Here is a 14,153-nt window from a genome sequence, read left to right as displayed (position 1 = left end):
AAGGTGAGTGTTGACATTTTTGACACCCCCTCCCCCCAGAGCCCCCTGGAATTAACGAAGGGATTTGACAAAAGGAAACACAAATGTTTCAGCCAGGCAGGAGGCATTCTGGAGCAAGGGAAGCACGTGCCCCCCCCAGCTGAAAAAGGGATGGAAAAGTACCCCCTTTCTGTTTCTGCCCAGGCTCCTTCTCCCTCTCTGTGCGAGACTTTGACCAGAACCAAGGAGAAGTTGTGAAGCACTATAGGATACGGAATATGGACAACGGCGGGTTCTACATCTCTCCGCGCATCACCTTTGACAGCTTGCACAGCCTGGTGGAACATTACACAAGTAAGGTGATAGTCACTGCCTGTGGTGGAGAGCCTCTTCCGGCCTGTGGGCTATTGGTGGGTGGGACTGGGCTGTCCTCTTTTACCATACAGTGGGACCTTTGGTCTCAAAATGCCAGCATCACTGACATACTAATGTAAGGGCTGTGAAGTGCCAGATGCTGTCTGTGGTTTTAGCACATATTGTCAGCCTTCCCAGGTAGGTCAGACAGGAAACACGACCAGATGAACGAATTCTACTTTATTGTAAGGCTGCATTAACAGAATCTTGCAAGTCTGAAAGTACAAATCTCCCGCCATCTCCTTTACAGCTCGAGAACTTAAGGAGGGTCTCTTCTGAGCCTCTTTCTCTGCCCATTATGCAGCTGCAGGCTATGCCCACTCTTATCAGACTGTTCCCTAGGCAGCATCTCTTCACCCATTCTCCCAAGGTCTTTCTCACATACCATTACATATATTGCACTAATATAGTTGCTGCCCCTCTAGAATTTGCACCATCTAGTGTGTTCTAAAACAGGCTTATACCCCCACAGTCCTAACTGAGAATGTTAGATGTGACTCAATCATCAGTCAACTGGAAGTATCTGCCTGCTCTGTCTGCAGTGACTTGCCCTGTCTCTGTGGTGCTCTCTGATCTAGATCAGTGTTTCTCAGCCTTGGCAACTTTAAGATGGGTGGACTTCAACTTCCAGAATTCCCCAGCCAGAATGCTGGCTAGGGAATTCTGGGAGTTGAAGTCCACCCATCTTAAAGTTGTCAAGGTTGAGAAACACTGTTCTAGATGATGCTGGTTGATTTGTAAAGATGGCCCCACACGTGCATAGTTGCCCCTTCCATTCCTCTCCTGTCCTGGTGAACCTCCAATACTACATGCAGACTTAGCCCACTGCCCCCCCTATGGGCTTCATCTGATCTACTATCTTCTCCTTTGCATCACCCTTTTCATAGACAACACAGATGGGCTCTGCACCCGCCTTGGCAAACCCTGCCAAGCTCAGAAGCCACAGAAACCCTGGTGGCAGGATGAGTGGGAAGTGCCCCGAGAGAACCTAAAGCTGGTGGAGAAACTTGGAGCAGGGCAGTTTGGTGAAGTTTGGATGGGTAAGCGTTGTAGGAAATTTTGGGAGTGGGTTCATGCATGCTCTGTTCAGCCATGGCTTTCAGCAATTCAAGGATCTCCACTTTCATTAGAAAAGCTCAGGATGATGATACCAAAGATTAGTTTAGAAAGATATCAAGCAATCTATACTCCCCAGTATTTTTCAAATGACAGTGAAGGACTTCTTGTGTTTGACATCCAGGCTCACCCACCAAATATGACTTGTCTTAATTTTCTGCTATTAAAAAGTTACTGAGTTAATTTTTAATAATTTGCCTGACAACGCAGGGTTTCCAGTATAGACCAGCTTTGCTGCTGAGCTTTTAATCTGGTTTTTTTCACAGTACTGTATGTAAATATTAGCACCTACTTTTTCTTGCAGCCTGAACTGCTGCAAATTGTAGAGTCTGTGACAGGAAGTGACTGTGCTGAAAACCAATGGCTGTGTTCATATCATAGTTTTAACCAGATCCGTTGCAAACTCAGAGGCCGCATTTGCACAGAATGCTATGCTTGGTTAGCTTGAACCTCAGCTAGCTTCTTTGTGGCTTAGTGTGTTGTATGAATCCGGCTCATTTGATTATTGCATGTTAGAATGTCTTGTGCAGACTCAGAAAATGGGTTAATTCCATAACCAAGTGAAGTGTGTTGTATGAACACAGCCGTTGGGTTCAAAGAGGCATGAAGGGCTCAAGGCTTCTGTCACCCGGGTAGAGGCATCCATGTGTGTTTGTGTGTCAAAAAAGTCAAGATGGCAGTCACAATCACACCACTGAGGTCCTACCCTGCTTTTACATGCAGTGTGTGATGCATGAAGAAAGGGACAAGGCTTCTGTGGTGTGGTCATGGCCATCATCTTGACTTTCTTGACCCTCTCCCCCACAAACAGTCCTGCTGCTAGATCAAAATGATGGAGAGGCTTCAGGGTCAGGCTGCTTTGATGACCAGAAGAGAGCTTCTCCTTCAACTGTGAATGTTGACCTCAGCCTCAGCCCTCTCTCCCTCCACAGGCTATTATAATGGCCACACAAAAGTGGCCATCAAGAGTTTGAAGCAAGGCAGCATGTCGCCTGAAGCCTTCCTGGCTGAAGCCAACCTGATGAAGAAGCTGCGCCATCTGCGCCTGGTGAGGCTCTACGCGGTGGTGACTCAAAAGCCCATGTTCATCATCACAGAGTATATGGAGAAAGGTGAGCTGCTGAGAACGCTTCCTCCCATTTCACATGGATGAAGTTTGGTTTTGACTCGGAAGTGGGAAATTTTGCAGGTTTATTTTGATTCTGCTAGGTTTTGTTTTTTAAATAACCTTCTCATACTTCATATTTTTCTAGGAAAAATCCCTCCCTCCCTTCCTTCCTCTTATTGGAGTCCATCCAATATGTTTATCAGTCAATTCAAAGATCATAAAAAGTGTCACTTTCTGAGATCTCTTCTTCATCAAGCATCACATCACATCACCAGTGGTGAGGTGGGTGGGAGGGGGGGAAGGCTAGCTTGATCAAGAAAATACATAAAGAATACATAAAGGGAAATAATTGGTGTAAACTGCAGCTACTTATATTTATTTAAACATAAGGAGGAACTTTCTGATGGTAGGAGTTCTACCACAATGGAGCCATCTGCCTACAGAGACCATAGGTTCTCCATCTCTGGAAGTTTTTAAGAAGAGGCTGGAGAGCCACCTCTTGTGGGTGGGTTAAATGGTTTTCCTACACATTGCAGTGGGTTGGACCAAATAATTCTTGGGGTCCCTTCCAGCTCTACAGTTCTTTCGCTCTATGATCCTAAAAGCCAAAAAGTATCATCAGAGTCTGGGTGGAAAGCAGGAGGTGCCTGCAAACCTTCAAAGTAGCCTCTGTCTGGGGTTGTGATGTATACTCATCCTCTAAGATGTATCTCATCTTTAAGAAATGTGGACTTCAATTCCCAGAATTCCCCAGCCAGCTACATGCTGGCTGGGGAATTCTGGGAATTGAAGTCCAGACATCTTAAAGTTGCTGAGGTTGAGAGACACTGCTCTAGGGATTTTTCATTCATGACTGAGTTAAAGTATGCTCCCCGAGTCCTTGAGCTGACAGAGAACTATATACCAGCATAAAATTTCTTCCCCATCTGCTGGTCCCTATCCTGCTGATGCTGCCAAATGATGGTGTCTTTATTTACTGTGTGCAGCTCCTTAAGGAAAGAGATTGGTGGACTCCCCTGTCCTCGTGTCCCTTCTCTCCCACCAAACAGGGAAGCTACAATGAACACATCCCCCAACTGCTTTCCTTCACAAAGGCTGTGGCCGGGGAGGAAACCAGTTGTGACAGATGCTAGAGATCTAAATCTTGCTCGGAGTATCCCCAAGTGTTTTGTGTGGGTGTTCAGCTGCTTCTGAACACAGGTGTAGAACTTATCTGGAGAAGTGCTAAACCCAACCCAGTTTAAAGACCCTTCAGAAGGAGCACTAAAAGCCTGCATTCAGAGAGAGAGAGAAAGAGAGATAGAGGTCTTTCTCTCTCACTTCATGGCACAGCACCCCCCCCCCCCCACCACTGCTGTTCAGGCTGATCCAGATCTCCAAGTTGGAGACTGATTTGGAGACAAGGGGAAAAACTGGCTTGAAAGAACCGGACACTCCTTGGCCTAAAATGATGTCCAGTGTCCAGGCTTTGGAAAGGAAGGTGCGTGTCTCCACCAATCTAACATAGACAACAGGTGCTGATCTGATCCTACTTCCTAGGGGTCCCCTGACTGGGTGCTCATGCCAAACCCTCACAGCTTTGGGGCTGCTTAAGAGGAAACACACAGCTAAAACCGGAACAACCAAGGCTGTCTGTAAGCTTCTTCAGACGTGGGTTGGGGACACGATGAAGGTATTATCCTGGAGACTTGGCAAAAAGAGAGAGAGAGACTGCTAGTTATGTCTGAACTATGATTAGGTGCAAATGGAGAAAGGCCCTAGGATTGCTGGGTTTAAAGCAGCAGCAGCAACAACAACTAGGGTTGACCCCTTCTTCCCTCTTTTTTGACAACATAAAAACTAGCTGCTCCTTGGTAAAACATGGAAATTCTACCGAACTATTTCTTAGACATCTCAACAGATAAATCCAAATCTGTTTTCTTCTGGAGTAATTTTTTGGATGAAGCTTACACATTTCCAAAATCTGGTTAATTATCTTTGATAAAACAGCATTATTGATTCTGGCTCTCTTTGGAGTAATGAGATACTTTTCCCCAGATTAAATGCATATCTATACAGGTAGTCCTCAACCACAACTGGGACCAGAACTTCTGTCACTAAGTGATGTGATTGTTAAGTGAGTTGCCCGATTTTACAACATTTTTTGCCATGGTCGTTAAGTGAATCACTGTGATTGTTAAGTGAATCTGGCTTCCCCCATTGACTTTGCTTGTCAGAAGCTCCCTGGGAAGGTTGCAAATGGTGATCACGTGACCCCAGAATGCTGCAACTGCATTAATTCATGCCAGTTGCCAAGCACCTGAATTTTGATCATGTGACTGCAAGGGATACTAGGATGGTCGTGTGAGAACTGGTTGTAAGTCACTTTTTTCAGCTGTGTCATAACTCTGAACAGTTGTTAAACAAATGGTTGTGAGTTGAGGACTACCTGTACCTCCCCTTTTTTTCCTGGCTCACTTTGAGAATTGTATGGAGCGACAATTGTATGGGACAACAATTGTATGGAGAATTGTATGGAGCAACTTTGAGCATTTAGTCTATTACATGCTCAGCTCTGGATTTTAGAAGCCAGTGTATGGGATCTGCTGGAGGGAAGGCCTCTCTTTTGGGTATGTGGATTCCTAGATAACTCTTTTTTATTATATACACCGTAGAAATAAAGTGCAGTAAAGCATATTTCATTTTTACCCTCCATTTCAGGAAACTCCTTTCTCCCTTCCAATCTGATCCCCCATCTTCCAAATTGGGGCCCTATCAAAATTTGGCCCAGTTTGGTGGCAGCAGCTAGGGAACATTGGCTGATCCTGGAAAACTAATCAAGGTTGGCCCTGATTAGGATTTGGCTGGGAGGTTGCTAGAAAATCCCAGGACTATAAACTAGACTAGGAAGTTGAAACATAACCCAGGAAGATAAGACAATGGGAAACTATTTCTGTAACATTTCCAAGAAAAAGACATGGATGTTTCCATGAAATTGTCAGTAACTGAGCTGGATCTGACCTTAAACAAAACTGGTGAACCTTGTGAGGGATCATTGCCAAGCGTTTGTCCTCTCCCAGGGAGACAGAAGAGAGGAGCATTTTAATGTCACCTGTTTGTAATGCAAAGAGGTTCACCCCAGAGCAAACCACCGCTCCCTGGAAATCTCCGAAACTCCTTCTTCTGGACCAGATGAAGTTGGGCAGCTGCTCTGCAACTAAGAACAGCCTCTCCCCCACCTGGGATCCTCCAGATATTTTGGACAAGAATTCTCCCCATTTCCACTCATGTTAATTGGGAATTTGAGAATTGTAATCCAAATGTTCTGAAAGGCATCCATTGGAGAAGGCTGTGGCAGCCCTCGCAGTTCTTAAAGGTGTTCTTAAACCATCATGTGGTTTGCTCGTTTGTGGCCGAGTGTGAAGCCATCTGTGCTTTTTAAAGCATGCTTCTGAAATTGGTGTAATGTCTGAATCCATCCCATTGGGGTTTATCTGACCCAAACCAGGCCAATGTGTGAACTTAACCAATGGCTGCATTCACACGTGATGCTAAACCAAGATTTTATAAACTATGGGTTGCTGAGTAAACCATAATGGAGAGGTTCACATACTCAAAGCCAGAACCAGATGTCTTTGGGGTGCCTTTGCCTCGCTGATGCTTTAGCCTGGGGCAGAATGGAGAGCAATGAACATAGGCCAGGAGGGGTGTTGATTAGTCAATGGTGAGGCAGAGAGCACCCTGGGCCTTCCTGTGGTTTGTCTGACCCACTGCAGAGGATATAGTCCTATATTCCCCCCTGCTCTCTCAGAGCCAACCGAGTTATTTTGCACCACCGTCCCCTTTGTTCTGGATCAGGGTTCCTCAACCTTGGCGACTTGAAGATGTGTGGACTACAACTCCCAGAATTCCCCAGCCAGCATGGCTGGCTGGGGAATTCTGGGAGTTGAAGTCCACACATCTTCAAGTTGCCAAGGCTGAGGAACCCTGCTCTACGTAGATAGTGGGGCAGGCTGGATTTGGCACAAAGAGAGAAAGAGGAGGAAATTAAAGGTTATTGCAATTTAGCTAGCGACAAAAGGAGCAAGCCTGCCAGGAGACAAAAATAGCTGGGGGAGCTGGGACGGGTTTCCTGCCTTTTGGAGCTGTCAGCTGTTCTTCAGGAGGCTGCAGCAAAGCTAGGCTCTCTCCGGCCTCGCATTGACCATGAGGCAGGATAAGGATGCGTTCAAAGGAAGGGGAGCACCACAGAGATCCCCCCCTCCCATAGCTATCCTGCCCTTAACTCTCTCACTGCCACACCAGACCTTAGTATTCAGCACCTATTGAGTCTTCCTGTCTTGTCAATGAAGCCGCGGAAGGGCCGAGGGGCACCATGGTTGGACAGGGCTTAGGGCACCGGTTGGCCTTCATCCGGCCCTGGGCTCTCTCCTCTCCTCTCTCCTCCCCTCCTCTAGCAGGGGTCTCTTGCACTTGAACGTTGTGGTCCACTAACAGAGCCAAGGGCTAAGCACTGCCCGGGGTTGCGGGTGGCCCATTTCCTGTCGCGTCCCAAAGCCAAGGGCTGAGATGTTCTGCAGGGTTGACCCCAGACCTGACACCGAGGGACTGATGTCCAGCACGGTAGGCAGAATCCACACGGTAGACCTCTCTGCGTACGGGGCACAAATGCGGCAATTCTCTTCCAAAATTAAGTTGCTGCTCTGGGCACCAGGCGCGTGGCAAGGGGGGCAGGACCAACTACACTGTCTTGCCCGTTGAACCTAAAATGCACACTTCCAAACTGTAGGTTTGAATAGATTCTTTGGCTGCCAATAGTCTTGTGGGGGGTGCTTTAGTGGCTGCTGGGTTTGCGCACTGCAGTGTTTCTCAACCTTGGCAACTTTAAGCTGTATGGACTTCAACTCCCAGAATTCCCCAGCCAGCATTCTGGGAGTTGAAGTCCATACAGCTTAAAGTTGCCAAGGTTGAGAAACACTGGTGTATTATAATTCATTTTAATTTTCTGTCCATGAAAGTGCATTGGGCCAAACCTTCATTCCCGCACGGCATATTTTCCCCTCTCTTAATGAAATCAGTATTTTCCTTTCCATCAGTCCCATACATAGGAAAAACAGCCCGTCTCCTTCTCCTCTTCGTTCCTTGCTCTTCAACCTTCGGCTGCCGTTTTATCATTGAAGCCCCACCCATTTTAGGCCCGTGGCCCAACCTTTAAAAAGGGGCCGGGTTCTGACCGTGCAGCTGCAGTGACGGTCTTGGGCTGTTTTTGCCTGATCTGCAGATGCTAACAACCGATGCTTGAAGGGGGAGTCGACCAGCTTTTACGATGCTAAAATAAAATGCCCCTATCGTTCACTTAAAACTGGCCATCTGAAATACCCACAGATGTAACCAAGCGTCAGGGCTAATAGGTGAGGGGCCAGATACTCTGACCCTCGGGAGCCATGAGCACCAGATCAGCCATGATAAGTTTTTCACTTTATCTGCTATTGGACCCTACAATGCTCAACCTTGGGGAATGTGAAATTCCTGCTGATCGTATCACACAGGACATCCGGGTGTACCAGCAGATTTTAGTCTCACTTTGGGCTGCCTGTGTTTTAAACCCATCCGTGAGAACCATTTCACTCCCTGCTCCGCTCAAGAGCAGGCAACGGGGTGAGGGTGGATGGCGAATTTTCCTGGCTCTGTCTGTCCAAGGGGCCGTCCGGCTTTTCGGCTGCCCCCTTTCCGGGGTTTGAAAGGCAGAGATTTTTACTCTGTTGTGGTTTAAGGCATCTGGAACGTGGTCACATTCTTTCCTGTGAGATGTCCCAGCAGAAGAATTTGGCTTTGAATCAGAACTGAGAGGAGACAGCTAGAGGAGGGGAACATGCACACACACACGTACGCCTGCTTCCTCAAATTAAAGGGGTATTTTGGTCTATTCCCAGGTTGGTCAGAATAGAAGAATACAAAAAGGGAGGAAGTTTCTTTTATCCCTAAAACGTGGCTTCTGAGATGCAAATTTCCAGATTTCAATCTGAGATAAATTTCAGTCTGGGATGCAGATCTCTGGATGACCACCAGATGGCAGTAGAGGGGCACAGAACATTATGGCTCACAGCGGCCCCCTATTGGCCACCTGGAATGCTGCATTCTAGTGCTAGTCCAGCTATCCGTAGTTCAACTATTTGTAGAAATAATGGAACTACACATCCCCTAAGACCTTGCTTGGCACTTGCAAGGAAATAATGCTTCAGGGACAACTTTTTAAAAAATTAACTTTCTAAGCCAACCTTCCCCAGTGGATGCCCACCAGATGTGTTGGCTTGGTGCTATGGGAGTTGTGGTTTGTTACATCTGGAGAGCATCTTGTAGGGATAATTTAGCAAAGGCATAATACAAAAAAAAAGAAAAGATTTTCTGCCATTAATGGGAGATGCACAAAGTCATTTCAGTGGATCAGAATGAAGGGATTCCCCCCTCCGCCCACCATGCTGGGTTAGATCTCCCTCCCTCTACTGGGAATGGTGACCGGGAGCTTTTATCTTTGGAGTCATTTTAGAATCATGGCTTCTCTGGAGAGAGATCCTTCCCTCATAGCAAAGGTTTTCCATTGCTCTGGAATTTTGCACCATCAAGACATCTTGGGCAGTCTTCTCCAGCTGCTGCCCTCCAGATGTTGGACTACAACTCCTAGAGTCCATAGCCAGCACAATCCTTGTCCTTGCTGTTTGGGAATTCTGGGAACTGTTGTCTGAAGACTTCTGCCAAGAACAGGGGTGCCCACAGGGCAGGGTCAAAAAAGTCAAGATGGCTGCCACAACACTACAATTGAAGCTCCGTCAACTTATTAAACCCCACCCTGCAGACACCCCTGATCAAGAACCAAGTTAGTGAAGGCTCTGTCAAAATGGATGACTACAGTTATTCTGTGGTTGGGAAGAGTCACTTTGCATATGCTCAGAGGCACTCATATCCTCTGAGTGCCTCTGAAACAATAATTCACATGTTCTGACTGGTGATTTCTTTTTCTTGCTTCCTTCTAGGAAACCTGGTCGATTTTCTCAAAGCTGCTGAAGGCACCAAATTAACAATTTATAAACTTCTAGACATGTCCGCACAGGTATGAACAAAATAATATAGTGGGGGGAGGAGATAAAGCAGGCAGGATGGGTAGAAAACTTATTTCTAGGGATGAAAAAGATGGTAGAAACAGCTTCTGCTGCAGCTGGGACCTGCGGTGTTGCTTCTGTTCCAAATAAAATGGGTATCCTCGCCTTCTCCAACCGCATGTCCTCCAGAGGTATTGGACTACATGTCCCATCATTCCTGAGGCTAGGAAAGAAGCAGCTCTTATCCAGAACATCTGGAGGGAGTCAGGTGGAGGAGCTATTTAGTTGGATGTAGCTTGAATCTCTCTGGAACAACAATCCCACAATATTCTTAACCTGGTCTGTGCACGGTTCCATTTCCGTATTGGCAGAGAACGTTGACTTTTCCGGGGAGCGCCTGCTTTTCCCCTCCTTAAGAGCCAGGCGAGCGCGTCCGCCTGGCGCTCTGGCTCCCGGTGCCAGCTAGGCAAGAGCCTCCATGTCTCCATGGTCCAATTCAGTCTGTTGACTGCAGAAACAGCCGAGAGGAGTCAGAAAGGCTGCAGGTTAAGATAAAACCCAGACAGGCTCTGCCCACGAAAACACCCTGCTTGGCCACCTACCTTTACTCAGGACCTTCATTCTGAGGATATTTAGAAGGTGATTCCCGTTTTCTGGATAAAACACCGCCCTATTAAAAGAGCAGTAGCGGGACATTCCCCCATGTGGGGCAGCGAGCGGTTTGGGAGCCAAGGAAGCCCAGGGTTCAGAGGGCAGTAAGGGCTGGGTGGAGGCCAAGGGCCTTTTTCAGCCTCGTCCGTAGCAGGATGGTGAGGGTGTGTGGGAAAGGAAGTGAGCTCCACTTGACTGAGTGCCTGGGAGGAAAGCCGGGGTGGAAATGCAGCCCACAAGTATGTCACGCATGTCTCCTCTTCTCCCCCAAAGATAGCAGAAGGAATGGCCTTCCTGGAGAAGAAAAACTACATCCACCGTGACCTGCGAGCTGCCAATATCTTGGTGTCCGAGACCCTCTGCTGCAAGATTGCAGATTTCGGCCTGGCCCGCCTTATGGAGGACGACGAATACACGGCTCAGGAGGGTGGGTCTCTTCTGCCCCCCTGGCCTGGCCAAGCAAGCCAAGCTTTCTTTCTTGGGGGAAGGACCGCAGGGGAGGGTGGTGGTGGTCAAAAATTCAAGATGGCAGCATCAAACACCCAGTCCTTTTTGATGCATGGGATGCAATGCATGTAAAAAGGAGTGGGGCTTTGATTGTGGGATCACAGCCACTTTCTCAACTTTTTTTAACCCCCGGCCCCCCGGGAGACATTCCTGCTAAGACCTCATTCTTCTGAATGGGCAGACCAAGATCCATGAACTATTTTGAAGAAGGGATGGGGGGGTGGGAAGGAGCCAGAACAGATGACTTATCCACAGGTACTCTGCACACAAACGTGATCCTTAGAAGGTAGGGGTGTGATGCACCCCCGAGCCTGGCTAAAGGGTCTGAATCCTTCCTGCTCCTTTAGCTCAACTTTGTCTCCCCAAACTGCCCCACCGTTTTAGAGCCGCAGCTGGTTGGCTTTGGGCCAGTGTCCCAGTCCGTTTCCTGAGAAAGCTGGAGCCCACAAGGGGTGTGTTGCACACCTGCAGGGAAAGGCAGCGAGAAAAAGCTCTGGGCACAGCTGGCACATTGGGGGATCTGTGGTTTTGAGATGCAGCTCTCTGAAGAGATCCTTGCATACTGTGGCCCAGTGTTTCTCAGCCTTAGCAACTTTAAAATGTGTGGACTTAACTCTAGAATTTTAAAATATTTAAAATATTTTAGAAACTGCAGGGATTCTGTGGCATAACTTTGGGTGGGACCAAATGCACATTGTCAGACGTATCAAGGGTGACTGAAGGTCGGGGAAAGGGCAAATTCTCTCTAGCAGTGCTGGCCATCAACAAAAACTCGGATTTTACAGATGAGAAACATTTCTAATGATGTGCAAAACGACGTGTGGCATAAATACTGGCATTCCACAGCGTACAGCTCCTTCTTGTGGCCAATGCAATAACATTTACCAGTTTTCCTCCTGGGAAAAATGAGCGTCTCTTTTTCAGCCTTCCAACGCTCCAGATGGGTTGGACCGCAATTCCTGGCATCCCCAACCCACAGAGCCAAAGGGGTGCCAGATGCCAGGGAGGGTCTGTCCTGCACCAAGATCTCATTCTGACTCTCTCAAGATTTCTTCCTTCAGGAGCAAAGTTCCCAATTAAGTGGACAGCCCCCGAGGCCATCAATTATGGAACATTCACCATCAAGTCAGACGTCTGGTCGTTTGGGATTCTACTGACCGAGATCATCACTTATGGCCGGATCCCTTACCCAGGTCAGCAAACCACAATTCGTTTCCACTTGTCTCATCATTGCTGTGGTCAACACAAAACAAGTTTGCCTTTGTCTAAGCCAGTGTTTCTCAACCTTGGGAACTTGAAGATGTGTGGACTTCAACTCCCAGAATTCCTCAGCCTGCATGAGGAATGCAGCATGGCAGGCTGGGGAATTCTGGGAGTTGAAGTCCACAGATCTTCAAGTTCCCAAGGTTGAGAAACATGGGTTTAAGGCAGTGTTTCTCGACCTTGGCAGCTTTAAAATTGGGGAATTCTGTGAGTTGAAGTCCACACCTCTTAGTTGCCAAGTTGAGAAACACGGCTCTCAGGTACAGATTCTGGGGGGACACAGCCACATCTTTTTTTGGGGGGTGCTTTGTTTCACGGGCTTTGTGGGGGGAACCGGCCCCTCCAGGACCCCAGCCTGTTCTCACGAGCTGCTCCTCTTATGGCTCCAGGGATGAGCAATCCAGAAGTCATCCAAAACCTGGAGCGAGGCTACCGGATGCCGCAACCGGATCACTGCCCGGAAGAGCTGTACAAACTGATGCTGCAGTGCTGGAGGGAGAGCCCGGAGCAACGGCCCACCTTCGAGTTCCTGAAAGGGGTCCTGGAGGACTTTTTCACTGCCACGGAAGGACAATATGAGCAGCAAGTGTGAGAGGGCTTCGAGCAAGGATCCTGGACGCCCTTCCTGACAACCTGATGCTCCAGGACCGGGAAGGAGACTCTTTTGAGTTCTGGAAGCCTCCCCCCCCCCGCAAATCCGAGATGGCCGGGGGGGCAGGATGGGCTACCGTAGAAAGGCTTATTAGGACCACAATGACCTCCTGAGAGCTCCCGGTGGGGAACGTGCACCTTTTTTCAAAAGGAAAAGAAAACCGACCTTCAAAGGTGCCCGGAGGACCTGGGAGGGAGCTCCCGCCTGTGGCTCTGCAGGCGGAAGCGAGCCAGTTTTTATTCCCTTTTGCTTCGGCTGCTCGGTAGAAGGCACACGCAACTGATAGCGCTTTACAAATAAAGGCAACCGCAGGAAGGCTGTTCCTTAACGCGAAGGTCCTCTGCCCCCTCGGAGGCCCTGGCTTTCCTGGGACTGCTGTGCAACCTGGTCTGGAGGTGGAATCAAAGCGACAGGAAGTGGTTCTGGGATGTGGTCAAAAAAGTCAAGATGGCGCCCACAATGGTGGGGTCCGAGGACCGCCTGTTTTTTATGTCTGTACCGACACGCGTGAAAAAGAGGCAGAGCTTTGCTTGCACCGTTGGGCCATCCTGACTTTTTGGACCACACTTTGGATCTGGTGAAGAGAAGAAAGGAAGGTGGAGGAGACAGGAGGGAAGAAAGGTATTTACAGGCACTTAAATGCAACAGCATTTAACACCACTGTTTCTTGAACATGCCATAATAACCTGGGTTCACACGGGATGTTAAGACTATAAACCGTGGCTTACAAAACCATTGCATAGTTATGAAATTATATAATGTGATGTTTTCTATATGCACACACGCTTAATACACTGGTTGGTTTTGATGTGAACGTGTTTTCCTTTAAAATTCCTAACTTGGTTTTTCAAAAGGAAAAAAAGACTACAGTAATTTAAAATATATCAGAATATGTCAAAAAACAGCGCACAGAGCAGGGGAAGTTTTAAAATGAAGCAAATCCGTCCAAGATAAAAGGAGCCATTTCGAAAAGTTCAGCTAAAGTAAGAACAGCGAATGAGACTAAAACTTCCTAAATCTTAAGATTTGGCAAGTTGCATCTTAAGAAAGTTTGATGCGGGTGTGCGTGTGGGAATTTTAAAGAAGGCGCAGCGCAAAGTTTTGAAAAGCAGAAGCTACGAATGCTTGGCTGCCCCCGCCCCGAAAATCCCACGTTGCCTGCTCGGCGGGGGGGGCGCCCGTTGCTTCGCAGGGGATAAAATCAGCGGAATGTTCCCCCCCTCTTGTGTGAAAATGGTACAGCCCACCTAGAAACACCCCTGTCCTTCTCCTCCTGCGACAGTGGTACAGTCGGAGCAACTCCTCGCTGCTCGATCTAACTTGTTGTCGCGAAACGCCCCACCCCTCCAGCCTCCCCATTGGCCCTTAGCGGAATACCTCCACTTGT

The 14,153-nt window shown here is 48.0% G+C and overlaps 1 protein-coding gene across 1 annotated transcript in view; it reads left to right on the top strand.

The window, feature by feature from the left end:
• LCK (LCK proto-oncogene, Src family tyrosine kinase) overlaps positions 1-14,091 on the top strand; it is a 36,477-nt gene extending 22,386 nt beyond the window's left edge. The window contains exons 7-13 of the mRNA XM_007431958.4: positions 184-333; positions 1,281-1,433; positions 2,442-2,621; positions 9,628-9,704; positions 10,618-10,771; positions 11,913-12,044; positions 12,504-14,091. Of these exons, the coding sequence (XP_007432020.1) occupies positions 184-333; positions 1,281-1,433; positions 2,442-2,621; positions 9,628-9,704; positions 10,618-10,771; positions 11,913-12,044; positions 12,504-12,706 (1,049 nt within the window). The 3' untranslated portion in view covers positions 12,707-14,091. The remainder of the gene's footprint in view (positions 1-183; positions 334-1,280; positions 1,434-2,441; positions 2,622-9,627; positions 9,705-10,617; positions 10,772-11,912; positions 12,045-12,503) is intronic.
• The last annotated feature ends 62 nt before the right edge of the window (positions 14,092-14,153 follow it).

Source organism: Python bivittatus, unplaced genomic scaffold, assembly GCF_059951505.1.
Source record: "Python bivittatus isolate LINGU-HERP-01145 unplaced genomic scaffold, Pbiv_v1 ctg000040_np1212, whole genome shotgun sequence".
NCBI lineage: Eukaryota > Metazoa > Chordata > Lepidosauria > Squamata > Pythonidae > Python > Python bivittatus.
This window is presented reverse-complemented; position numbering and strand designations above follow the sequence as displayed.